Source organism: Athene noctua, chromosome 5 (genome assembly GCF_965140245.1).
Source record: "Athene noctua chromosome 5, bAthNoc1.hap1.1, whole genome shotgun sequence".
Classification (NCBI taxonomy): domain Eukaryota; kingdom Metazoa; phylum Chordata; class Aves; order Strigiformes; family Strigidae; genus Athene; species Athene noctua.
In genome coordinates, this window is record NC_134041.1 from 49,483,102 (window position 1) to 49,509,893 (window position 26,792).

The 26,792-nt window shown below is 35.0% G+C and overlaps 1 protein-coding gene across 9 annotated transcripts in view; it reads right to left on the bottom strand.

Annotated features, from left to right (window-relative positions):
- EXOC6 (exocyst complex component 6) overlaps positions 1 to 26,792 on the bottom strand; it is a 94,065-nt gene that overhangs the window by 51,266 nt on the left and 16,007 nt on the right. For 6 of the 9 annotated variants that reach the window (XR_012633722.1, XM_074907471.1, XM_074907468.1 and 3 more), the window contains exons 2-15: positions 24,947 to 25,118; positions 23,624 to 23,671; positions 23,412 to 23,502; positions 22,460 to 22,505; positions 13,708 to 13,912; positions 12,358 to 12,513; positions 11,679 to 11,747; positions 8,435 to 8,518; positions 8,296 to 8,342; positions 7,773 to 7,893; positions 5,786 to 5,857; positions 5,028 to 5,125; positions 3,818 to 3,923; positions 187 to 296 (exon numbers count right to left, since the gene is read on the bottom strand). Coding sequence is in view for 8 of the 9 variants with exons in the window: in XM_074907471.1 (XP_074763572.1) it covers positions 187 to 296; positions 3,818 to 3,923; positions 5,028 to 5,125; positions 5,786 to 5,857; positions 7,773 to 7,893; positions 8,296 to 8,342; positions 8,435 to 8,518; positions 11,679 to 11,747; positions 12,358 to 12,513; positions 13,708 to 13,912; positions 22,460 to 22,505; positions 23,412 to 23,502; positions 23,624 to 23,671; positions 24,947 to 25,118 (1,425 nt within the window). In the remaining variant the exon portion in view is untranslated. The remainder of the gene's footprint in view (positions 1 to 186; positions 297 to 3,817; positions 3,924 to 5,027; positions 5,126 to 5,785; positions 5,858 to 7,772; positions 7,894 to 8,295; positions 8,343 to 8,434; positions 8,519 to 11,678; positions 11,748 to 12,357; positions 12,514 to 13,707; positions 13,913 to 22,459; positions 22,506 to 23,411; positions 23,503 to 23,623; positions 23,672 to 24,946; positions 25,119 to 26,792) is intronic. The other 3 variants (XM_074907469.1, XM_074907466.1, XM_074907473.1) reach the window with 2 other exon arrangements.

The window sequence follows — 26,792 nt, forward strand, 5'->3', positions numbered from 1 at the left end:
TATGCTGTAGCATTGGGAATCATAGCTTAAATATAAATAATTTTATATGTAAATTATATGCAAATCCTGAAACAAGCACAACTAGCAAGTACACAAGAAAATTTATTTTAATTTTAATACATATTATTCGGTCACCCGGAAGTTATATGTTACCTTATAGTCACATTCCTGATACTTTAAGCTTACCTGCGGTGAAGTGACTCTGAAAACTTAAGGCTAGCATAAATAAATTCCTTAACCTGGATATAGATTTGAGGCACTGACTGAGACATTGGAAGCTTCTTTGGAAATGACTGCTGTGAAAATAAAAGATAACACTATCTTACATTTGAAACTGATTCTAAGGAGAGCTTGGTATTAAATGCAACAATTAGAAAGCCACTTAACACTACCAATATTTTAATCTATTTTAAGATTTTCTAGTTTTCATCAAATACAAACAGTGGTACGTGTTGAGCTGACTTCTACATCTGTTTAAATAGCTTATAAGCAAAATAGTACTTTATCACTTATTTAAATTACAATAAATGACACAAAGTCTTCAAACTTTAAGAACCCTCTGTAGAAAGCAATTTACAAACACGCATTAAAAAACAGGTCTCAAACTGCTTTTAATCTGAATGAGCAAGATAGATGTAAGTGGGATGAGAGGTTGAAAAATGCAAACATTTTTTTTTTCCAAAAAAAGCAGTGAAAAAAAAAAAAAGGTTTGAGAAGTTCAACACATCTGGGATTTTCAAAGCATCTTGAGAATGTTTAGGCATGTACATTTACTATCATATGTTTACTTTATCTCAATGGTTCACAAGACCAAAGCAGTTTGAATTCTTTTCAACAATTTGGATTAACATGTGGGAAATACTAGTACTCTGTAAGAATAAAATCATGCTTCTTACTTCAGTTTTAAAGCTGATTTTGGATGACAAAAAGAAATAAATTCCATTAAATCTACACATACCAAATAGGTATTTCTGCATTGAATACTTAATTTTTTAAATCTGCAAAACAATTAATTTTCTGTTTACTCTATGATTAATGCATGAGAAAAGTAATTAACAACTGGTATAATCTGTGGAGAATTCAATTTATTAAAAAAAAAATCATTAATCAACAGCAGCTCAATATTTGTATATTAAAAAGCCAAGACAAAAGAGATTACTGTGACATTCTCCTAATTATATCTCTTTATTTAAGATTAGGTGGTGTGACAAATACGTGGTGTATGTGCCAGGCTATTGTGTCATTTAACAACGCTAGCAAACATTTTTTTAACAATGAAACTTACTTCAAATATGTGTTCATGTGATTTAAGCAATTAATTTTTACAGATAGAACAAGTGCTATCACATACAACTATTTTGGATCATCACAATATTCTTTCAGCAGGACTTGAGTTTCAACCTTCATATATTCAATGATCTAAGAGAAGCAATTCTTTATCCTATAGAGCATCTGGCCAATACAGAAGGATTCAACAGCTTCTGTCTGATTATTAGAGAAGGTAGCAAGAAAAAAAATCAGAGCTACAACCAATTGTTTCACTTCTGAATGCAGAAGGGAGTAAAATTAGATTCTATCAAACCATTATAGTCTGGCACACTCCATCTAAACAGCAGATTACAGACAAGACTTTTGTTTAGTCAGGTTGGATTTGCTGATGTTAAATATCTAGTAGGTTCTGGTCATAATTCTGCCTAATGTGCTGCAAGCAACTGCTATGATAAACTTACCTGTAAAATGTGAGGGTGATTCATCCTAACCTATAGTTAAAAATGAGACACTAACTCATGTTGGTCTCTTTTTATACTAAAGGGAGAGAAACTGACATTTTCAAGTTCCCCTTAATCTGTAAAAGGCATCAGAGATGCATCAAATGGAATTAGCCCTCTGGCGTGTCTGTTCCTCTCTATCAACTACACAGGCTCCTTCTGCAAGCAACCTGAACTCGCACATCTTTTTTTTTTTTTTTTTTTCTTTCTTTCTTTTTTAAAACATGAAAATGTAGATTGAATTGACCCACCCAATAGGACCTCCCAGTGCCTTATAGCCTGAGGGAACATCAGAGAGCTGAAGTGGATGAGATTATAAACAGCAACCAACAGAAGCGATGGAGCATTTATAAAGTTTACCCTCCATGTGGATTCCCTGCTATCTAATAACACATAAGGTAATACTGCAGTCTTTCTTTCAGCAAAGAATCATTAAGTATCCTTCTCCTCTATTCTACTGCCTAGTTGACAAAACTTTTAGTAACTCATTTATCGTTGAGACTTCTACCCATTTGTTAAATTTGGTTGAAGGCAACTAAACTGTTTCAAAAATTGCTAGGACACAAGAAAAAGCCTCAGACTACTTTATGTCTAATGATGTCCTTCCACTTTACATACAGGTTTCAAAGTTCTTGTCAGAGATACGTTAAAAAAAAAATGTTTTCTCTGCTTTACAGATGAATTAACAGGGACAAAGAGATACGAAGTGACTTACCAGCACCACGCAGCTGGTCAATGATAGAGTTGGGAACAAAATCCAGCCTCTTTCCCAGCTTTACCCTCAAGCTCACCAGCCCAAAAACTAAGCATCAGTCAGATTCTGCTCATAAAATATCTACCAAAAGTGCTCCTCATTATGAAATAGCAATCCCTCTCTGTGTCATAAACCAAAATTAAAACTGTTGGGTTCAGAGAATACATTTCACTTCTGGTGAAATAAGAGCCAAAGCTTTGTATTAATCATCCATATATGTAACTATACATGCCCACACAAGTAACGTCCATACATGCATGCTAATACATCAGACAGAGTGAGGGAGGCTAGCAGATAAAATTATTTAGTGCAAGTTAAAAACCTCTGCAATTTATTAGCAAAATATGGCATGCTAAATAGGGTGCGGTATACTTCCAACCCTGTAAGGGATTTCCATTCTGTTAATCTTAGTATTATAATGGCTAAATAAATGAATTTGATGGAGAAAAACATCCAGAAAGCACTCTGGAGTCTTACTGAAAAATCAGCATAAAACCCATCTTTAATTTTTCATCTTCACTGCAATACTGTATTAATGACATGTAGCTGTTACATTTGCCTGGTAAATCCCTGCTGAATCACAGAATTAAAGTATTTTTTGACTTTTGCAGATATCTGTAGCAATGGACCATGTATAAACCAGCTTCCCTCTATATCAGCTACTCCTGCTATCATGTGGTTCTTAGATTTAGTTCCCTCTACAGACTCCATCATGAGCCTGCTATTATACCTTCATCAGTATTACCAAAAACCATACTTGAATAGCAGAACATAAGGAGTGAAAGAATGGCTGAGGCTATGAACGTACATCCTATTGGAATGCTAGTGCAGCAGAATTATTCAGAGTCCCTTCACATCTATTTTTGCCCCAGATGCTCAAACACAAATAATTAATATAAAAAGTGAAATACAAAATTTGCTGTCTCTGATTCCTGTTTTACATGTATCTTTGCAATACTACAGCATATATACTATGAGCTACTAAACCCAATGAGTTACAACAAAATTTAACTAAAGACAGACTGTATTATAATTACATGAAGACTGTATCAAACTGTATTATTAATTTGTTTACAAAATGATGGGTTTCATTATTTACCCAAACATCAGAGCAAATGACTAAAGCTTTAATTTTCATATTAACTTATGACTAGATAATTACACACACAGAAGGTGATTTAGCATTTTAATTTACCTAGCTTTTCAAACTCTAATTGCTTTTTAATTATAAAATTCATCAAAGGATCCGCAACTGGACTTTGGCAAACTTTAATAGCATAAAACTTTTCCTTACCTTATCGAGTTCTGGATCTTGAAAAGGAAATTTGCTTATAACTATTTTGTATTCCTCTTCATTTGCTACAGGAATAGGGCTGTAGTTGTCTGCTTCAAAAATATCCCTGGTGAATTAGTTAGTAAAGTGAAAAAAAAATTAGGACTTATTTACAGTATCTTCCAGTGTTAAAACATGTAAACTAACATAAATTTTACTACCACACTTAGGCGTGCAGCTTCAAAAAGTTATGAGCTGCAATCAATTTCAGACATCCAAACTACTTTTAGATTAATTTGAAAGTACCTTGTATATGCTATATCTTTATACTGTGTCTAATCACAGAGAAAAAATAGCTGCAAGCATTTTAATATATATGATTCAAAACATAATACAGCAAAGGAACTTTAAAAATCAACTAGTTTACTCCAGAGAAAACTATAATGAGATACTTATTATGACAGCCTACACTTTGCAGATATTTAGAGTGTCTCACTTAGGTACCACAACTACATGTAGTCAGTGGAGATGATTCAGAGAACTTCAACTAGGCATACGGCCACAGCGTTACTTAAGAACCCTCTGGACTTTTCTACTAGTCAAATTATTATACTAAGACTCTAGAGAGCTTGAGAGCTTTATGGTCAATTTAATTTTAAGGTTTTCTGTAATACAACAGAACTTATTTTACAGTAAACAATTTCTGCACATTTATCTGCAAATAGACTTTTGGAAGACAGTCCCAGGCTGCCATACTCCTGGGTTTACAATCTACTCAATCAAATGATTCCAAGGAATAGGCAAAAACCAACCTGCATTAAAAAACCATGAAGATGTACTGGCAATGTCAGTAGTTTGTCAGGAAGATACACATAGCAGCTAACTGTAAACATTAAGACAAACTAAATTAGGCACCTAATGACCTAATGCAATAGTCTAGAGTTATTAGGTTCCTAATAAAGTGAAAGACGTCTCTCTCCTCCATGCTTCTGCAATAACATCCCTTTGGAAACCTTCCTTCTCCCCATTAACTACAGAAGCAACACTCAGTGGCTCTTCTCCTAAATATTTGTTACATATGATGAGTATCTTAGTCCTATCCAAACCAAAATTCATACACAATTATGAGTTAATAAATTCTTCCAGAATTACAACTTTTATCAAAAAAACTTGAAGTTAGACAAAAACAATAGATACAATACAAAAGGCACAATTATTTTGAAACACTAACCTGAACAATCCAGACCACTTTTTAAGAAGTGTTTCATTGTACTGGTCTCTTATTTCAAATAAAAGATCAAATAGTCGGTTCACAGGAAAACCATAGCCCTAAGTATAAAAATGAAAAGAGTAGCTAGTTCAAGAACTAATACACTCAATTCCTATCACATCACTTCAGGACTCTGAGATGAGACTTATTATTCAGTCTTGTCACTTCCGTAAAACAAATTATAGTCCTTTAAATACACCCCTACAATTAGAAGATTATATATTGAATTCTTACCAAATACTCTATCCTATGCTTTTGGTTTTCAAGCAGAAATTTGTCCCATTTCTCGATAACATTTTAACTTGCTATTTATGCATATGACTAATTTTTTTTATCAGTCTGTTAAACATTGCAAGAATACTTGTCAATGATGTTCATTTGGTCTTTCAGCTAGATAGTGAATGATAACTGGAATGCTATTCTTGCTTAAGATCAGAAGTAAAGCATTTATAAAAGACAAAAACATACACAAATTACAAAGTTAACATTAATTTTGCACAGATATGAATAACTGGATAGCCCAGAATGCATACATTAAGTTGATAATACTGAAAAGGAGGAACCAAGGCAAGAAATACACATATTTTTAAAGTATTATTGTGTAATTTTGTTCTTTACTTGTATATATGATTCAGGAAAACCCAAAACATTGCACTTACTCACCTAAAGTAAAAATATGACTCTAGGAATTTCAGTTAAATTACTAATATAGTATGTACCTGCAAAGTATCAGCAAATACTACAATGAGATTCTTCAGTTCCAGAACAAGGTCAGGATCACTGCAATATGACTGAAAGTGAGAAATTCTGGTTTTAAAAAGGATTTAAAATAGGGGACATATGTTTTTCAAAGAGTATATCACAGAAGGTTAAACTCTCCAGTATTATCCCTTTACCTGACTTAGTAAAAAACAACTTAGACTTAACCCAGCTACATAAAAGTTTTGTTAAATTTTTGTATGAACTAGCAGTACTATAAAAGCTCAGAAAAAGTAATCTAAAATATGAGATTCAATAAATACTGGTATGTTGTACTGAGATTCAAAATCAGCAAATTCCATTTATTTCAGTGGAACATAAGCACACATAAAAATGCTTTGCTAAATCAACGTCAGAAGTTTCCAAAGGACATTGTTTTGAACTCTAAGCCTGAGTCTAACTAGTGTTAACTGGGCCACCTCAGACAGTTTCCCAGCTGTATGTGGAAAACACTACAAAATACTTTCTAAATAAGTTCAATTTACAAATTTGACGGTAAAAAGTCAAAACATTAATTTACTAAATGACCAAAATTTGATTTTCATAAGTGTGGAGTCATACAACTAAGGCTTTTGCCTCAGCTTCACTATTTGCAATACTGGATAAAGCAAAAAAATATTTATCTTAAAATAAAGCATCATGAGAATATAGTATTGGTTAGACTATATATGCCCATTTCACATTAATTTTTGCACTTCACATAATTTAATAAAGTAATGGTTTGGTTTACAATACCTCATAAGACAATGTACACTTATCTAATATTAGTCTGTGCTAGGATGACATTAGAAAGACATTGTGATAGAATTGGTTTTGACAGGAGTTAAGCATTTTGGGAAGAAATATAATAGTGATCAACCACATGACAAGATATTGAAGAGTTCTTTACATTACTTTTACTCCTTAAATTACCACGTTCTTACATAGGTGTATAAACCCATACGCAGACAATTAACTTGTAAAGCATTTAGCTTAAAAAAATTACTAGTATACTAAATTTATCCCAATCTTCTAAAATTAATTAAAAAGTAAAAGAACACCTCATGTATCACTGATCAGTAAAGGTCCTATGATAAAACTACAGTTGGAATCTGGACTTTTACCCCATTTTTCTTCAGTATATAAGAAACATAAAATATTCCTTGAATTAAAGATCAGTTGTAATAAAAATAAAAATAACATTGCATACAAGAACTGCTTCGAGCAAACATTAAAAAGGGAAAGATAAAACTCTTCTATTTTTTCCAATAGTAAAAGTTATACCACTAGTAAACTCTGACGAAATTTACTGTCAGTCAGGTCTGAGTGAACAATGGTATTCCATTGGTTTTCACAAAGGAATAAAATCAGCATGCAGGTATTAAGCATCAGATAGGAATGTAACTTTAGGAGACATACTTTGAATGCACTGAAATACTCAGTTGATAAAGAATTTTTCTAATACCTTTACTTCAGCATAAACATATTACTACTATAGCATTGAAGACATAGCTCCAAGGGGTTTGCTGGTGGAGTTTATTTTGGAAACACTGCATTTGGAATGATAATTAGGAACTATTTCCTGGTGGTGCTTTCAGTGCTGAACTATTCAATCTGATCTAATGAAGAGGTCAGTTGAGACTAATGAGGAAGGATTGCAATAATAACAGCAGATTAACTCTGCATATTCTCAACTGCTGGACTAAGAGAAGGTTTGGAAGACCCAGTGAGTTGTAAATCAGTGGAGGATTATGCAAATAGCCCATGCCTGTGGATCACAGCCTGATACTGTTGGGAAAAACAAAAGCTTGGCAGGCTCCCTCCCAAATCTGAGCAATTCTTAATCACAAGGAAAAGAAAACACGAGAGAGGTGTAATTTTTCACTTTGTTACTATCCCAGCTTTAAATATACAGAGCTCTGAAGTAAGAGGATTTACACTGCAATACTGATAAGACTTCTCACTTACTGAATGTGTTCTAAGGACAGCAATGATCTTGGAAAGGGCCATGTTCCAGAGTTCATCAGTATATGTTCTAGTTACCAATCCTTGGGTTACGTGCAAAATGTGGTCTTCTACTACAAAGAAACTAAAACAAAATAATGCTTAAATTATTAAGTTGTTTTCTCAGTTTAGAACAAATTCTACCCTTTCTCACACAAGCACAGTAAAACCCATCCCCACTTGAGCAGCGGCACTTTGGTAGGTCTGGTGTTCTGCTTTGCCCAGCATGAAGTCAAAATGTGAAATGTTTGTTTTCAGCTCTGGTTTTGATTTTTGTTTTCAGCCCAGGTTGCTCGAGGGTCCTTGTAGGGCACTGTACCGGGAGGATCTGGATGCTCTTCCCCTCTCAGATCCAGCAACAACCACCTGCATGATTTGTGCAGAAACTGAATCTTGCAGAAACAAGTTTTTGGACAATGGGAGAACATAGGGTGAATTAAGCATCAATACAGTAGAACTGTAATAAATCTTTGTTTAGAAAACTTACCCTACAATTTGACTGAAGTATCTTCTATAGCCTTCTACTGTTTCATGCTTTCAGTGAAAAAGAAAACAAGTTTAGGAATAAAAAATCACAAAGTATTAGCTACAACCCAAGCCAATGCAAAACCAGAAGTATCAGTTACCATGCTTGACTGCGGCTGTAGAACTAATCTTGCTTGTTTCCTTCTTTGTTTTCTGTAGTAATTTTCAAATATCTCTCCATCACCCTAAAACAAGAACACTGTCTCAGTATGAAAAAGGAACTTCTTAAATTAAGGGTAGAATTCTCTTAAACTAAGCCACACATTTTGCATTTATTCCACACGTAGACCTCCAGCTGACACCAGCAAAGTTTTGCATGCATGAAGCATGCAGAAATTATCTTTTTTTTTTTTCCAAAGTAGCCTAGAGAATGATCTATAAATAAAATTTTGCTCATGTGCCTACATTTTGCTAAAAATTAATACGCATTTTAAGTCATATTTATGTTTTTAAACTACAGCTTTCAGAGTATGTTAGTATTTATAGACCTATTACACATATTACCTATTATTCTATAACTGAAACTCACTGTGTCCTAAAACATTTATCTGGGTTATTCAAGGAACTAACTGCATTGTAAAGTTAAGTTACAAAAATGTTTCTGTGAATATATGATACATCTAAACACTGCCTGCATTAGCTTTGCCTAAGGAAAAAAAAAACACAACACATGATATTTATTTAATATTTGTTTATTCTCTTTGGAACTGGTATAAATATAATGACTATGGATTTGGATTTTTCTCCTGTCATGGTCCTGAAAAATACAATGTCCTCTGTGCTTCATGATCATATTGTGAGGAATTCAAGTGACATCCTGCCCATCTCATTCAGATGACCATTCAATAGAAACCATCTGTCCATTTTAAATCAGTGCTACACCAGTTCATCTACCTACTGAAGGTAATGTAATTCATACGCAAGCAGAATAAAGCAGCTTAACATTTTTAAGATTTGTTTTTACTTCATGAGTCTGTTATTTGGCCAGTGCTAGCTAGAATTCCATTACTTGGGCTTCCAAAAAAATCTTCAAATTATTACAAAGATCTATAGTATTAAGCTAGCATTACTTGCCTAACTCCTTTGTAAGATATAACAAATAAAGTTTAAATTTAGTGGTTTAAGGACATAACTAATATTTCATCATATTTAGAAATACTGCTAACCTAACAATCTAAAAGAGACTTGTCTTAAAAACAATACTTGAAACTGAGATGCAAATTTACTAGAACACTTTCTGTTGCAGCAGAATTTTACAGTGTGCTCTAATTCATACTAACACATACTGATCAACATACTAACCATTCACCTGCAGCTTAAATATTCAATGCAGTTTTCAGATGCACAAAGATATTATTGAATTCTACTTTCAATGACAAATTTCTACTCAGTCCTGACAGAAGCTTCTCAAGTGAAAAAGAGTAGTTGTTCTTCTCCAATCCACACCAAAAATTGAGATGTAAAATATCTTACGATTATTTATAGACCATGCTATCCTGTGCAGTCAAGATCAGCACTTAGGGCATAAACAACTATTTTAAACAGATGTTCTAAAGGAACCAACAGAATACAGCAACAACCCTGATGATTCACTCACTGAGTAAGTGAAGGAAAGGCAAGATAAAATATACCAAAGCAATGCATTTGTTTTGCCCAGCTTCCAAAAATTCATGAGTTTCTATCAATAGAAATAATAAATTACTTCATGTTAGGTTATAAATTCTAGGAATATTGGTCATATATTAAGTGTTGTTTCACACCATAGTTACACTTATTTTATACTGCTATATAGCATTTAATTAAAAGGTAACATTACATGCCAAAGGAATCAAGGGTGTTTTCACCAGACTTCAAATATACAGCATCTCACATAATATATGGGCTAAAAAAATCTCTTTATACATGTTGCCCAGAAATTTCTACTCTAAAGAAAAGTTACTCATCACTAAATACAGTTTATGTTTGGTACGTATGTATCTTGCAATCACAATACTACATAGTATTCTGAGGTATATAAAATCCTGCTTTAATATGAAGAAGCAGAGTAGAAAAGGTCTGTCCTGCATAGTATTTTCTACAACTCCATAGCAGACAGAGTATTCACTTAGAATATTACATTTGCTGGGGGATAACTCCTAATGAATAGCCACCTGTTATCAACTCCCTTCCCTTGCTGTCATCATCAAGTTCTCTAAACTCCAAAAGAGATGGTTTACAATAGGAGGTAAACGAGGACTCCAAGAAGTGGTTAATGCACAGTTCTTGATAATGCTACCATGGCTTATTAATTAAATGATGCCGGCAGAAAAGACAGAAGCCCTGTTCTGAAGACATCAACAACTTTTTTTGGTATCAGAAAGCACTCTAAAGTTGTTGACTGTCTTCAGTAAATTTGAGAACTCGCAAACTTTCTGTGCACACCCAAAGAGCATAACCTTGGATCAAGGATACATCAGGATCCTTGTCAAAGACAATCACATATTACTTTAAAATGTCATCTTATCAATTTTACTTCCTGTTCTTTTACTATAATAAAGGAAGAATAAGCAGATGTTGTTAACTGGTGTATTTAACTTTGCACATTCTTTTTTATATGTTATTGCACATTTATTTCCTCCATAAAGAGAAACGGTTGACTCTGTTTTAATAGTTCTGGCAGCCTGTCTTTCTGTCCCTCCTGTTCTTTCATTGAAATGAATAAATACTGATGCTTTTGTTTGGATTTCTTCTTAAAAAAAAAAAAAAGTAACAGTGAAATAACACTTTAAATATTATTTCAAGACATCAGCTTCCATGTTACACACCAGCTGAGAAAATAATAAATAATTTCTTACCAAGTATCCTCAAAAAAGTTTTCAACCTTGTTAGCTTGTGCATTGTAATCTCTTTTACAGCAGCTAAAATGTGTTATTTTGTCTCTACCTTTGAATCTAACCTAATCTGCCTGAACACAGCCTGTCACAATCTCCATTTTTTTGCTTGCTATTTTGCTCTACTATTCTGATTTCCACAAGAATCAGACTGAATATTCCTACATTTTGTAATATTGATCATATCCCCCCAAACATCTGGGTAACGTGGAACACTTGGGGGAACTGCAAAAGAGCCAAAGAACACTTAGGTAATTAATGTCTTGCTGTGTGTCCTTTATTATGCATATAAAATAAAACATACAGTCATGCCCTGAGTTCCATAAGCTACCCATCTCAGCTGGTTCATCCATAACTACTACTACTAGCAGCAATAGGATTGCTTGCTTGGGAACTATAAGAACATGAAAAATACAAAAATGAACATTCAACTTCAAAAAATAAAGTATCTTTTTGAGGTCACCTTAATACATACCAAAACTGAGTAGATGTGCAAACACCTATAGACTGGAGAAAAGTCTACAAGATCCTGGGCAGTTAAAACCTGAAGAAGAAAAGGTAAAAGAAAAGTATATAGAGCATAAAAAGCATATAATCTTCAAAATGTGACACATTACCAACAGAACTTGCCCACTTAATAAGGACCAAAAAACGGATAGGTTCTATCACAAAAGAGTAAATTAATTGCTTGACTCCCACCTCCCTTTGTACTAAAGTACTAGATTTTGTGTTATAAGACCAGACTCTTTTCACTGTCTTTTCAGAGAACCCGATTAAAGGTCTAAATACTTGCTGTGTTATTCAAGTTATGAATACTGAGTATTTGATAGCTAAAAGGGTTCTAACACAAGCTGAAGTCCTCAACACAGAAATGCTGGCTTTAGCAACAGCAGAATATCCTAGTGGGCCATTTACAGTGGGCAGGTAATGTATAATGTAAATTGCAACTGAACTCCAAAATAATTGCAAGTTCTATCCAATTCAATGTCCCCAAACATCCCCTAAAATGCCAATCTGGACTGGTGTCCCTTGAAATTGTTCTCTGTTTCTTCCTAACTAACATTGACCATTTACAGACAGCATACTGCAAGTTTTGTTCAATAAATATAGACTATTCCCTTTAAATAAGATGTAGTTATTTAGTATAAAGTTACCTCTTCTTCATGTTCATCATCATCTTCAAACGTTCGCTTCAATGTAATTTCATTCTTGGATTCCATAAATCTGCTTCTACCTAAATGCACATTCCGACCATAGCTGACATTATTCTGCTTCTGAAGAGCGGTACTAAAGGTTTTCTGCTGCTGTGCCTGTTTATAAGAGTCGTACCAACAGAGAAGGATGTAATGCAAATTTCATCACTGGTAAGTGTATGCTATGACATGAAAAACAGGTTTTTGAACTTTTGAACACGTATCACTATAACTGCAGGATGTGTGTCTTCATCCTACACCAATGATTTTGTCTTTAATTGGTTTGGAATGATAAATATAAATAATTTCTGTGTAACTTTTTCCTAATCCCCAGGAAACAATTTTTAAAACAGAAAAAATTGTATAAATAATCTGTAATTTTCCTGATCATAAATTGCAAACAGTAAATCAATATTTAAATGAAGTACAGTTATCACAGAAACAGTTTCTAGCTATTTGTTGGCTGTATTCAGTTAAGCCGCAGTCAGCAGTCAGATGCAGAAGTCAAATGCATTATACTGTCCTTACTATGAAAGAAATGCAACAAGGTAGCACAGTACAATCTTGTGATTAAGTTTCATTTATAGTAACACTGCATTTTACAAGAACCTTAGGTGACAAATTGACAACCCAATCTGAACTCTGCCCAGCAAAAAGTTAAATGGAAACTTTACTTGCTCTCCAAATAAATTTTAAAAGCATTAACTGCTTTAAAGCCTGCCCAGTAGCAGCGCTTTGAAGTGGCAGACTGTTTTGTGATGGAACAGGTAAGGTCTCCACCTGTTCCAGTCTCCTCCTGGCTCTCACCTCAGTCCTCTGTATTAGTAGTACTTTAGAAAGAACTGGGCAGTTATCTCCATACTTCTTTTATTCACCCTTGCCAGCTGGCCAGATAGACTGCTTTTTGTTTTGGTGTAGTAACTGCTGAGTTGTGGACTGTCTAGGAGTTGTCTACTCAAAGTATTTCACAATTTTTTCCAATTTGAGATATACAGCATTTCTTCTTCATTTCTCAGGGAGGAAACTACTTCTTGTCTAGCACAACAGATATAAATTTGGAAAAAAAGTTTGATGCTACTGAGGTGTGACACTGCTGCTTCCTGTGTTAGCCAGAGACCACTAGAAGTGACAATGTCCAGGAGAAGAAACTACCCAAGATGTTAGCAAGCATTTCACAGCTCAGCATCTTTACTCAAAGGTCTATGTGATGACTATAACCCTTAGACAAATCTTTTGGGCTATCCTGAGACTATTAACACTGATATTTTCAGCAGATAACAGGACTGAAGTCATCCTGCTAGGTCAGCTTACCTGCTTCATGGCAGTTTCCCCAATTCTGTCTGAATGCTTTCGAATACTCTCTAAGAAATCCTTGAGATCTGACATGGATATTTCTTTTATTTCTTCACGCAGTTTTGGAAGATTTTCTATCATTATCTGGCAAAACCGGTATTGGCTAACTCTAGGTAGATAAAGATTTTCTAGCTGTTCCATTGTTTTTAAAGCAGAATAGTATCTACAAAGAGATTAAAATCAAATTATGTATCTTCTTATAAAATTTTATCAAATACTTATCAAATATAGGATATCAATATCATGCATGCAACCAATATACATCTAATGAAATTACTCTGTTCTTAGAAAAATTAAGACACAAAAGGTCATCTACATAACGCTTTAGTTTGGGAAAAAAGTCTGTCATAGTGCTTCAGTCAAGTCAGTATGTCATTTTTGGGAAAAAACTGTCATAGTGCTTCAGTCAAGTCAGTATTTTAAGTAGGCTCCTATGATATTAGGTGTTCTGACCAATAGAGTCCTAACACCACACAGAGCATCCTGCAGAATGGAGACACTGAAGTCATAACAACTATCTCCCCTTCTAGACTGAGTTTGTTAGGGTTTTTGTAAGTTCTTTTTTCTGAAATACAAATTGCCAATCACTCAACATTGCAGTATATGCACCAAACAATGAAAAATATCTTGGGAAAGTGTGCCTGTATGTATCTGTCTTCTTTAGGTATATGTTCACATATACACACATCCACACCCACCCTCTTTCCACCACCCTTAGCTGGAAAAAACATGTATACACTTATCTCAAGCAGTATTTTTTCCAGCAGTATATAATATTTTGCTGTAAATCATGACTCTGTCCATTCTTCTGACAAAATACAGTAGATCCCACCAAGAAAACAACTACTTTGAACAAGCATTAAGGTCAGAGGGTTTTAAAAGAAAACCAAAACAACAAAACCTCCATAATTTTCTTTATTATTCCATGTTCTGTTAGCTTACAGACTATTTGTAGAAAAAAATATGTAAGATATGGGCTGAGAGGGGGGAAAAAACAAAACACCAAATACTTCATCTCATGTCCATACACTATGAAAATGTTGTACAGTATATTCATATCTATGCTGTGAAATTTTACATAAGGGACAGTGACTTTAAAGAAACACACAAGTTAAAACCAAGCTTAAAAAATGATGATTTAACTGTAAAGTAAATTAAAAAATAAAAGAAAGTAACAATTTTACAACAGAAAGCTACCAAATACTGAGACATCAACTCTTATCTGTTACTACAGTTATGTACCTGTCTTCACTCTCAGTTCTCTCACAGGTTACAGGCACTGTGGGGTCAAGACTTACTTGTTAAAACCATTTAGCAACTTCAGGCCTGTAGCATATATGTAAAATTTTGATGCTTTCAGCTGAATTAGGGAAGCATTTAAAGAAGAACATTTTATTTCAGGAAAACTAATTTTCCATGCTTCCTCTTAAAATCAGTAGAGATGAACATCACCAGGAGGTGATTCAGAGCTGAGTCAGGCTCTATATGCCTGTTCCTGAAGTCAATACCCTTCTCTACTTAATTTTCAAATGTCACACAGGCTCCTAAGGAAGAATGCTTGTGAAAATTTTTACTTTACTGAAAAGATGAAGCAAAATAGCAGTGGGATAATTCTGAGATGGACATCTAAACTAAGAAGGGAATAAACAGAAACACCATGAACAACAATAATGTCAACATTTTAAAGAGAGGTGCAGGAAACAGGTTAAAGATGAACAGGACAGCAATTAGTCATAGATGCGACAATAATTTTCCTTTACACAGTATTCTTACCAGCCACTCTGCCCAGGAGGCTTTTGAAAAAATGCATTTAGTTTGGCTTATTAGAACAGAAAAAGGTGAACCAATGCCTTCTAGCTTGGTCTTGAATAGGAAAGTAGAAAAGCTGAGATCAGACTGAGTTATCTGGCTGTTAGTTACAATCCTTTATTTTCACAAATACAGAGCAATATCCTTAGTCCATTTTTAGCTTTTCGTACTATAACTTTAGTTCCTTATTCTTCTTCAAAGTTCTACACAATCAGTACTGGAAAATTATCAAATTATTTTGAAAAGGAAAAAGATTCAGAAAGCTGAATATGAGTAAAGTCCCTTCAAATGTTCAAGAAAACCTGGAAAAGTGTGCTTCTCAGTTCTTTTGCTTCTGGATATTACTTTGTAGATATATTGAATAAATACTTTTACAATTCAAGCTGCTGTCTCCCCTTCTGTATACAAGTAATAAATTATTAATACTACAGACATAACTTGTTCCATTCTGAAATAAATATATTGTTTTTAATTTGTCAGTCAATACATTTCTAAGCTAACAATTCAGCATAGCTGGAGGATGGGAAAAATCTTCTCTTTTATTCCAGAACACAACTGCTTTCAAGAGACTGCAAATAAAGAGGTTTCAAGTGTAAATTAGGAGCTTTTGTTTATTATATACTTGGTTTATATAAAATATACATAAGGCAATGGGAATGTTGCAGATAAGAAGGGGTCTGGGGGTTTTATGTGTGTGGTTTTTGTTTTTTTAAATAGTAAATGAGCAAGAGTGCCACATGGTGAGACTTCTGGGGAATAGAACTATAATAGCATCAAAATCGTATAAAAGGTTTTCATTTAAATTATACAGATCAGCTTATCAGAACACTGTTAGTTCATCTGGAAGGTTTTTGACTGCTGTCTCTAAGATCAGAATTAACATAATCCATTTTAAATCCATTCTAGAGTCCCTTACTAATTATATATATACAGAGCTCAGGACCTTGCCCTTTTAACATCTGTTCCGATAAAGCACCGAAGTCTTATTAATTTGAAGGTCATCAGCAGGTCAGGATTTAAACTGAAAAGTTTTGCATATCATTTCATGAAATGATGTATTTGTATATTTTGCTTTAAAAACATTCCGTAAATTTAACTCAGTGCTGAAAATTGTGACATTATTAGTTCCCATCATATAGTATCAATCATATAAGGTGAAGATTGCCCATTTGACTACAAATGAGTTTAAAAGTATCTTCAATGTTATTTTATTCATACAAATATAGCAGTCCTCTGTTTATTCTTCTGAACTAAACTAGTAAGAATATGTTCCCCAATGCAAAATTTATAAGGTAAGCTTTGAAACTGAAGACCTAAGTTTGAAACACCAATAGAGATTATATGATAAGACTGTCCAGAACTGATCCACCTTGTCATCAGAAGCAGAAAACTCTTAAGATGCATTTACTAACATCTCCAAACTGTAAGAATAGAAACTTCTAAAACTAGTAAGAAGCAGGACTGGGAAAAACACAAGAACAACATCAACACACCCCCACCCCCACCCCTCCCCAAAGATTAATCTTAGTATTTCTCATAATCTTATTCTAAAATTGAGCTGGTGTTTTACAAAATGTCCAAGTCCCAGGTACAGAGTAGTCAGGTCTGTATTAGAAAGATCAACACACAAAAAATCCAAAAGAAAAAGAAAGTGACCATTACATTAGTGTACATGAAGTATTAAGTAATGTTTTAAATAACAGAGAAAACTTTAAGATTTTTATCAGAGGAGTGTCATTTGGAGGAAGTTAAGAGAAATTCCATAACTTACTAAAAAAGACCCATCAACTGAATTAGAGCATTCAAGAAGCTACCCAGATCAGAAGCAAGATGAACTCAAAGGCTGTGAATTTTACTGAGAATAACATATTTGTACACAAGCCTTTTGAGTAAAGAAACATATACTCATGTCCCAGAATTTCCTCCTAAAAACCAAGAGGAAAGCCAACTGTACCCTGAGCTGCATCAAGAGAAGCATGGCCAGCAGGTCGAGGGAGGTGATTCTCCTCCTCTACTCCGCTCTTGTGAGACCCCACCTGGAGTTCTGTGTTCAGCTCTGGGGCACCCAGTACAAGGACACAGATCTGCTCAAGCGGGTCCAGAGGAGGCCATGAAGATGATCAGGGGACTAGAGCACCTCTCCTATGAGGACAGGCTGAGAGAGTTGGGATTGTTCAGCCTGGAGAAGAGAAGGCTCTGGGGAGACCTTATTGTGGCCTTTCAGTACTTAAAGGGGGCTGCAGGAAAGATGGGGAGGGGCTCTATCAGAGAGTGTAGGGATATGATGAGGGATAATGGCTTTAAACTGAAAAAAAAAAAAAGCAGATTTAGATGAGATATAAGGAAGCAATTCTTTATTGTGACGGTGGTGAGGCACTGGCACAGATTGCCCAGAGGGGCTGTGGCTGCCCCCTCCCTGGCAGTGTTCAAGGCCAGGTTGGACGGGGCTTGGAGCAACCTGGTGTAGTGGAAGGTGCCCCTGCCCATGGCAGGGGGGTTGGAACTAGATGGTCTTTAAGGTCCCTTCCAACCCAAACCATTCTATGATTCTATGAAAATAACCTTTATATTCTCATTTTATTTTATTTAAGGAAACAAACTTATTTTACAAAGAAAAATAGCCGTGTTCTCCAACTTCTGTGCTTCCCTCAGAGGCAAATATTCCTGCTTACTACTTTCCACTGAGTAAATATGAAAACCTTTTTGTACTCTACCAAACAAATGTAAGGGAGATCACTGGAATTTTTCAATACTACTGCAGAAAAGTCACATTCACAGAGATCTTGAAGATGATATATTGAAATTGCAATTGAAAACCTTTCACCATAGGAACAACTATTATTTATTTTGTTTTTAAATCTAGTTGCCTTAACAGTCCCAAACCTAATATTTAAACTTCTCCAGCATGCAAATTTTATCAGTTGCCTCAAAGGACCACAAACTGATATCAAGGCACTACTAACTCTGAAACTTCTGTAAAGTGTTTTAGTATTTCTGAAAATCTGATTAAAGAGTTGCTGTGCAAAAAACCCAAGATCTGTGGAATACCTTCTTCACCCATAATGGTGTGGTAGGTGTTTTTAAAAACAGAAGTTATCAAACAAATAGGGTTGTGAGAACAGTGAGAAAGAAAGCAGCTGGCAGTTCAGTATCAAACATATATTTTGAGGGGGTTTTCGCCAAATCCATGGTACCTCTGGGTAGTATTGATTTGCAATTGGTAAAATCCAGTGCTTCATTTTGACATGATTCCATGACAATGCAGAAAATCAAGATCAAATCACCATCAGTTTTATCTGTTCCAATATCTTTCCATACAGACAAGAGTAGAACCAAATTATATAAATTAGGAAGTGTTCCTATTTGCAACCTTTATATCTTAAGGTTTATTTGAATGCTTGGAAGGTTTACGCAGAGAAAGGCTGCACGACTCTCTCAGTGAGACTTAGTAGCATAAATAAGAAATCCACTCTGTCTTTCCCACAGTTTGGAAGAAAGTTTATAGTAAGGTCAGAAAACAAACCCAAGTCTTTCAAGGCAAAAAACTCAGTCTGAAAGATCATACTTTCTTTAGTTCTTCTCATGGTAGATTCAAGAAGATTCTGCAACAACTTCAGCAGATTTATTTATTTATTTTTATCATATGGTTTTTTTGGTAATACTTATCATGGAAAAAGACTTTGCAAAACCACCAGTTCTAACAATTCCCAATTAGATCACAATCACTTGAAGCAGCTGGAACTTTCTTTAGAGACACATATCAAAATCCAAATGCACAGGCCATGGTAACAGAGCTGTATAAAATGTGTTATGATCTTATTTCTGACTAAAAGATCTAGGTAGTCTAAGCCCATAGCCCCCACTAGGTGTTTTGGAAAGTAGTGAAGAAACCATGCCTCTCCCTGTGCTTCTTTCTTCAGCTAAGACTTCAAACCCTCCATAACTCTTTCCAGTCAAATGTGTCTGTTTAGAGCAGATTCTGCAGTTACTTCCTCTCACAAATACAGTTCTTGTCAACTTGTGTTATCCATGGCTCAGGAGACAGATTAATAGGATACAGAGCCTTTCACCTCTAGGTCATCAGTTCAAATGTAGCCCATGTTCATAGGGACCAAAAGTTGCTATCAATAGCTGGCTTTTTGGACTCCTCAGTAAGGCTCCATTCCATCTGTATAAACCAATATGTATTCTAGACCCCAAATCCTGCATTACCTTAAAAGTCATCTCGTGTGAAGAAAAGGAAATGGAAACCTAGTCTTCATCCCAAAACAACTGTCCCCCCAAAATATCGAATATCCACACTTTTGTTTGCCTTTAAACATCAGAAATGCTAGTTTTATTCATAGTGCAAGACTGTAAAACAATGGAATAATGAAAATATATTTTAAAAGACTGCAAGCAAAGCAAGTCAAAAGAGAAGTGGTCTTTTTTCACAAAGAGCAATGAAAGCTTTGCTGTATTAACAAACCTCAGAGAAGGTTTATGAGAAAAATTATCTTTGCCCAAAATAAACGTTCTTGTTTTGTTAAGACAGGGACTGTGAACGCTCCTCTCTGACTCTTCCAGGAAACCTTCACAGCAAAACTTTGGAAGGTTAATTTTGAAATTCCTTCTGTCTGCATACATCAGCTATCAGGTCTGTGCACTGATGCTATGGATGTCCTTGCTATTGCTCAATCACTTAGTGATAAAGGCCAGGATACACTCACTCTTTTGGATTTGTTGCCCGCTAAACCACAAGGAAATTACCATTTGAATTACCTGCAAGTTCCACAGGATAGCCACCTCTAGGCTGTATTATAGGAAATTGTAAGTTACAGGCAAAGTATTAACTGTAGCATAGCTAATGAAAGAGATATCTGAGCTGAAACAGTAGCCTGCAGCAGAGTCTAAATCTTCTGCACTCCATGTGATTTCAAGGTATGGTACATCAAAGCCATGACATCTCCCCTCTTCCTTAGATCTTTCTATGGTATGACAATGACATGTCCAAACCCCTCAATTCAGTATATTGTCCTTTGACTCTTAAGACTTCCTGTCTGGGAACTCCTTCCACAAGAAAATTATCAGATCTGAATCTCTTAAATAACAGAAATTTAGTTTTACATTTGAAGAGTACTGATGATTCTTCAGAAATCATATCAACAATCAAGTGGACCCTACAAAACCACTAGTGAACAAGGAGTCAAAATGCTAAAAGCCATCTGCAATGTTATCTCACCTAAGTGATCTCTCCATGATGACATTAGGAACTATAACTTCCCTTGAAGTTCTAAAACCGGAATGCTGCTTGTCTGACAAAAGCAAAGGCAGAATGCAGGCCTTGATCCCAGTGTTTCTGTATTTTCAATGTGCCAAATACAGCACACTCTACAGACTACCTTGCAGAAGGAGGTGCAATTCAGACAGCACACCCTGCAGTCTGTTCTCTGACCAGAGTAGCAAGGCCACTGTTTCGTTTACATCTTTCTGCTGAACTGCTCCAAAAGCACTGCAACATGCTGCCAGCTACTCTAAGCAGATGTCAAACCAGTGTCCTGTTCAGAGGAAACAGCAAATAGTAGTCAACCTGATAAGATCTACTACACTAGTTGACATCTTGCAAATTTTGATTGTAATAAGAGGCAGTATAGTGCCATAGCTATTAGGTTATTTTAAAGCATGTGTGCATAGGTATCATGTAGCACATATACCACTGTCAAAGATGCACCAGATTTGCTGAAATGCTGATTGATCTGATGTGTACAGTAGATCTGATGCACGTTGCACATGTCTGAACCCAGGCTTTAGAGCTGATTTACTCATACAGTGGCCATTGCTGAGGATTTTCAGATATCCAGTGGTATGGCAGGAGTTGGCCACCCAGATAGAAATCCAGACAAATGGTCCAAAAGTAAATCTAGATTACACAGTAGCCCTGTAGACACCTGGCTATACATAGCTAGTTCCAAATGGAAACACTCGGGTCCAGACTTGTTAGCAGGAGCTCGCTGCAGTGATGCCAGGTGCATGAAGGGCCAGTGACAAATCGATCATGAATCCAGCAAGGGAAGACACAGAGCAATTGGTGTGACTGAGGCTGTATGAAAAGCAGGCAGGGATGAAGATGGCAATGATGTTGTGGAAATCAGGAAGAAGAAAACAGCAGCAGTGGTATTCCTGGAGTGGGTGTGCGTGAGGTGCAAGGCAGCCCCTGTGGATAGGATGACAGCTATGGGGGGTCAGAGGCAGTCAAGCTGCCACAGAGAGAGAACTGGAGATACTGGGGTTACAGCTGGTCACGTACCAGTTAGAAACCATTATTCTAGAAGTGTGTTTTTAATTATAGTTTTAATGGGGTTTTTTTACAAGTCAGTTTGTCACAGAGGAAAAAAAAAACAAAACCACAACACATTTTTCACACTTCATTCTCACAGTCCTGTGTACACAAAGATTAGTACAGAGATACCAGACAGGTCTAAAGAAAGGTATAGGAAGTGAAATGTCCTTTTTTCCTTGGATTATGAATTTGATTTAAATACATTATGATAGAATAAACAGGTGTTAATGTACTCTGAAAGACCTTTACTCCCTAAGGATCACCTTATTCTTGCTTCTTAAACTGTTAAAAGTATTTAAAAAAATACACTTCACATTTTATAACCATAATTTAACTGCATGTCATGCTTATTTAAGTAAACATTTTTGATGGCAATCACTAAGTTCCTAGAAGTCTTTATACATAATATAACATTTGTTCACTTGCAGTGACATTACTGAAACACAGACAAGGTATTACAACATGAAGACTGCATGTACCAAGCTACTGGACTTAAAATACTTACTTGTCTACAGTAGTGTTTGCTGTTCTATCAGTTTACTTACATATGTTATATTTACTCATAGAAATAAGTTCACTCACCTTTTTACATTCATCTGTTCTTTTAGTTTGCTGTACATTTCCAGCACTGCATAAAAACAAGCAGATTAGCCCATGGATCTTATTGTGGCTTTAGTTAATAAAAGAGGAAAATATATACTGTAAAGGACAAAATAAATCATAGAAAAGGATATACTAAATTTACCTTATTTATACCTACCGTAACACAAATGTGATAAAACTAGCAAAAAAATCCAGAAGGCCGCTAAAAAGAACTGAATTCTTAACAGCTTTTAAATGAAAAAGAATTAAGATAAAACAAAACAGTAGACACTATATGTATCAAGCATATTCATTCACTTACTGCATACCATAACTTTATCTGCATCATCAGTCTATGACCTGTCTCCATTAAATGGCAACAGTACCACCTACTGTACTCATAACAAGTGAACAGCAAGACTTTACAAAGAAAAATTCTCAAATCCGACTTACACCAATATCACAAACAGGGTAAAACCCTTGTAGAGCTGTGTGCAATCCTACAATATTGCCTTTCTGAAACATCATTTAGAGTCCTTATGTTTTTCTATAGAAAAAATCCCCCAAACTGTCGTGACATAGAGCTAAAAAAAGTACAATGTTGAAATAGAATCATTAGTATCTTCCCTAGAATTCAAACAGTAAAAAACACCTTAATATTCACTGTTTATCACATTAAAAACATTATTTCATTTAAAGCTGTATGTGGCTATGTTGTTTGCAACATTTCTATCTGTCTGTCTTCCCACAAAGCATCATAACTGCTCTACATCAAATATTGTAAAAGACACGGAATTTACATTTAGACATATTTTTAAAACCCTTTTTTTTTTTTTTTTTATTAAAATGGATGTTACAGAACCACAACTTAAAAAATATAATTATTTTCCATGTTGGCTATTGTGACTTACTTTATTTAATTTGCCATCACATATAACTATAGGTCACTCACCTGGAAGACACAACTGTAATTTTTCCACAACTGTTGTAATATTCCGTTGCTGAACTCTACATCTGATGATTTCCTCTGTTTGGGCTATCACCTTAGAGATTAAAAATTAAAAAAAAAAAAGAAAAAAAGAAAAATCAAAATTAAATTATGCAAATAAATTTAATTTGCTACAAATATTCATAATGCCCATATAGGAAGCACTACTTTCTCACCTCTTTCCCAGCATCCTGAAGCCTTCGGTTGGTATCAGTAACTTGGACCTTAAAAATAATTTCACCTTTGTTAGACAAATATGCATATATTGCCCTGATGTGACTGCTCACCCTTGTAATCAGATCATGCTTCATGAGAAACTTAGAACAAAGAAATGCAAATTCAAATTAACTCTACAGCTTGAACTTGAACTTTTGATCGCAAAGGGCTTTTGTTAACTTCAATTACTTATGACAGTTCTTTCTAACAGATTCTGTGGCAAACTTCTCAAATTTACTTGGGATTTTTGAACTTTCCTTGTTTCTGTAGGTCTGTCAAACAATTCAAATCATTGACCCAATTGACCACTGGTCCCTTTTTGATAACCTCAATGAGCTCTATGGGCCATTCATTGTCTGTAAGAAATGGTGATTGCATTTTATGGTAATTAAACATTCATACTTTGCTGAATGCAAACACTGGGTGGTTGATTAACATCAAACGTGGAAATCTCCAAACCACAGCAACATTTTAATGCTGCAGGTGCAGGCAAAGCTCGACCTCAGATTTTCCCACATAGTAAGTGACTCATTAGGTCATCATAATAAGGAAGCACATTCTAGTTTATTAAAAATCTCATTAATTTCTGAACAAAGATGCTCAATGACCTCATTGACGCTGTATTTGGTCTCTTGTTATCTGAATATCCTTTATATAATGCTCTTCTAATCATAACCTCTGATGAACTATGCTCATTCTGTCTGGTGCGCATATTTTGCTCTCAAAAGTGTAAAGAGAGCTAAAAGGGACGGATCTCATAATTCACTATTCTGCTTTCTGATTTGGTAGTAAATCTTAGTTCTCAATTTTAATGAAAACTACTAACTCCACCTACTCTCCTACACATGACAAAGTAAAGAAAATTTTTTTCCTGTATAGTCGCATTATTTTTATTTTTCTAATGAAGATTTTAAATTTTTCTAGGGTCTGACATATAAACACATTATTAGAAAAAGATCTACATAAGAAAGATTGGTTTTACCATATGTTGCTCTTTACCTTCTGAGAAAGCCTTTAAAAAGGATAAAATAATTTTGGCAACATTTTCTAAAAACATACATTTTAAAAAAAAAGATTTAGACCTAATAAAATATTCAGCCTTGTAAATGTAAATTATTGGACCAGGCAACACAGGCTTATCACAAATCCTAAATAATCAACTTTTTTAAAATTGTTGCATACATCAGAATGTATGTGATAATCACTAAATTTTTCAGTATAAGAGTCAATTTAATATTTTTAAATTCAATGATACATAAAACTCCGAAAAACTATTTCCTTACCTTTAATTTTTCTGCATCAGCCCTAACTTTAAGAAGTTCTGTAATAGCATCCACAAAGCCCTGATGGTGAAAATTGCACATCTTTTCTATCTCCCTGTCATGGTTACGTATGCAGGCATCTAGTTTTTCCATAAACCTCTGATGTGCATTTGGTTGGTCATCATATACAGACCTGTTAAATACAAATAAGAAAATCAAAATTGGTGTATGTTTTTTTTTTTTTTTCCCCCTGTAAAAATATTACACAAGGATCTTTATTGAAATCTCTCTTAAAAAGAAAATAAAAGCATGCAAACTTGATGTTATGGTGGCATCATTTGTGATCCACTCCACCAAAATCAGTGTTAAAAGAAAGAGATGGTGCAAAACTGAGAACTGAACCCAGCCCTTATGGCATTAATCCAGGTGCTTAACCAGTTACATCATGGTTGACCTGAGCCTCACTGGTCTGTTATTTACGCCCTACTGCTCAAATACGCGTACAAAAGAATCAGTTTCTCCGACCACCTCAAATAGCACGGATCGCTTTTCCATCAAATTCCACTCTTTGCTAAATATAAAGAAGCGCAAACATACAAATTTGCTTTTCTGGTATTCCTAATGCAGAGTTACCCAACTAAATCAGGGTTGGATGCTCCCAGCCAGAATGCCCAGAGCACTGTGCAGCAGCAGTCGGACCCCCGGCAGATGGCAATCCCCACTGCTCCCTGACTCCTCCTGCCTGTGCTCAACATCTCCCAAAGCAAAACCACGACACGCACATGCCTAAGGCTGCTACCTCAGCGAGATCTAACTTTCAGGAACGACTAAAATCAGGTCTTCTGGTTTATTTTACTAATTGTTTGAATAGTACACTTATAAACCTCAAGCAGAAAATGCAACTCCTGGATAAATTACCAGTAAAGCTTGTTGAGTTGCATCAGAAATAGAAAGCTGAGTGTAAAAATGCCCAAGTATAAGAGTGAACAAAGGAGACAGGTGGCAATTTAAAGCTTTAGACTTTAGAAGAGGAAGGAAGAAGCTACAGAGAACTGTACTGGAAATCAAAGGTATGAAGTCTTCCAAGAAACAGAAGGCATAAACAGTTCAGAAATTTGATTAATACTTTGATATAGCAGCAATAGCAAAGACAGATAATTTTTGAAGCAGTTTTTCAGATAGAATAAGAGCAGCAATATGAGGATGATACAGTCATACATACACAAACATGTTTGTACTGCAACCTATGAGTGTTCAAAAAAATCTGGAGATCAAAAAAAAAAATCTTTAAATTGCTTTTTTTAGCCTCTAATTTTCTTTCATAATTACAAAGTTTTCTCTAGAAATCCATAAGGAAAAGGTGCTTTAAAAAAAAAATAATAATCTTAACGTGAGAAAAAAAAAAGCTGAAGTTCCAATGGTTTCAATGTTGCTTGTAGAAGTACAGTCTTAAGTTCAAGACCCAGGCAACAGTGAGTCAAAGCCTCTAAAAATCTTGAGTAGAGAGAAAGTACTTCCCTCCCAGTCTTCTCATAGTATGACTTCTCATATTCTTCAAGATCCTCTTTTCTAACCAGACAATGGGGCTCTGCCAAGATCTGGGGGTCATCATCAATCATTTAACAAACCTATAGCTGAGTGTCTGACAAGAACTTGACTTTTCAAGGAAGAAAGATTGAAAATACTCTTGTAACTAGATTCTTCATGCTATACTCAGAGAAGCAACTGAAGTCAGAGAAATGAGAAAAGAAATAAGCTGTCCTACATGCCAAAGAAACCAAGCCAACTTCTGATAGCCTGCTTGCTATAGATAGTTTCTTAGGGAAAAATCTATTCAATAAAATATGCTTAGAATATCTACCCTTTG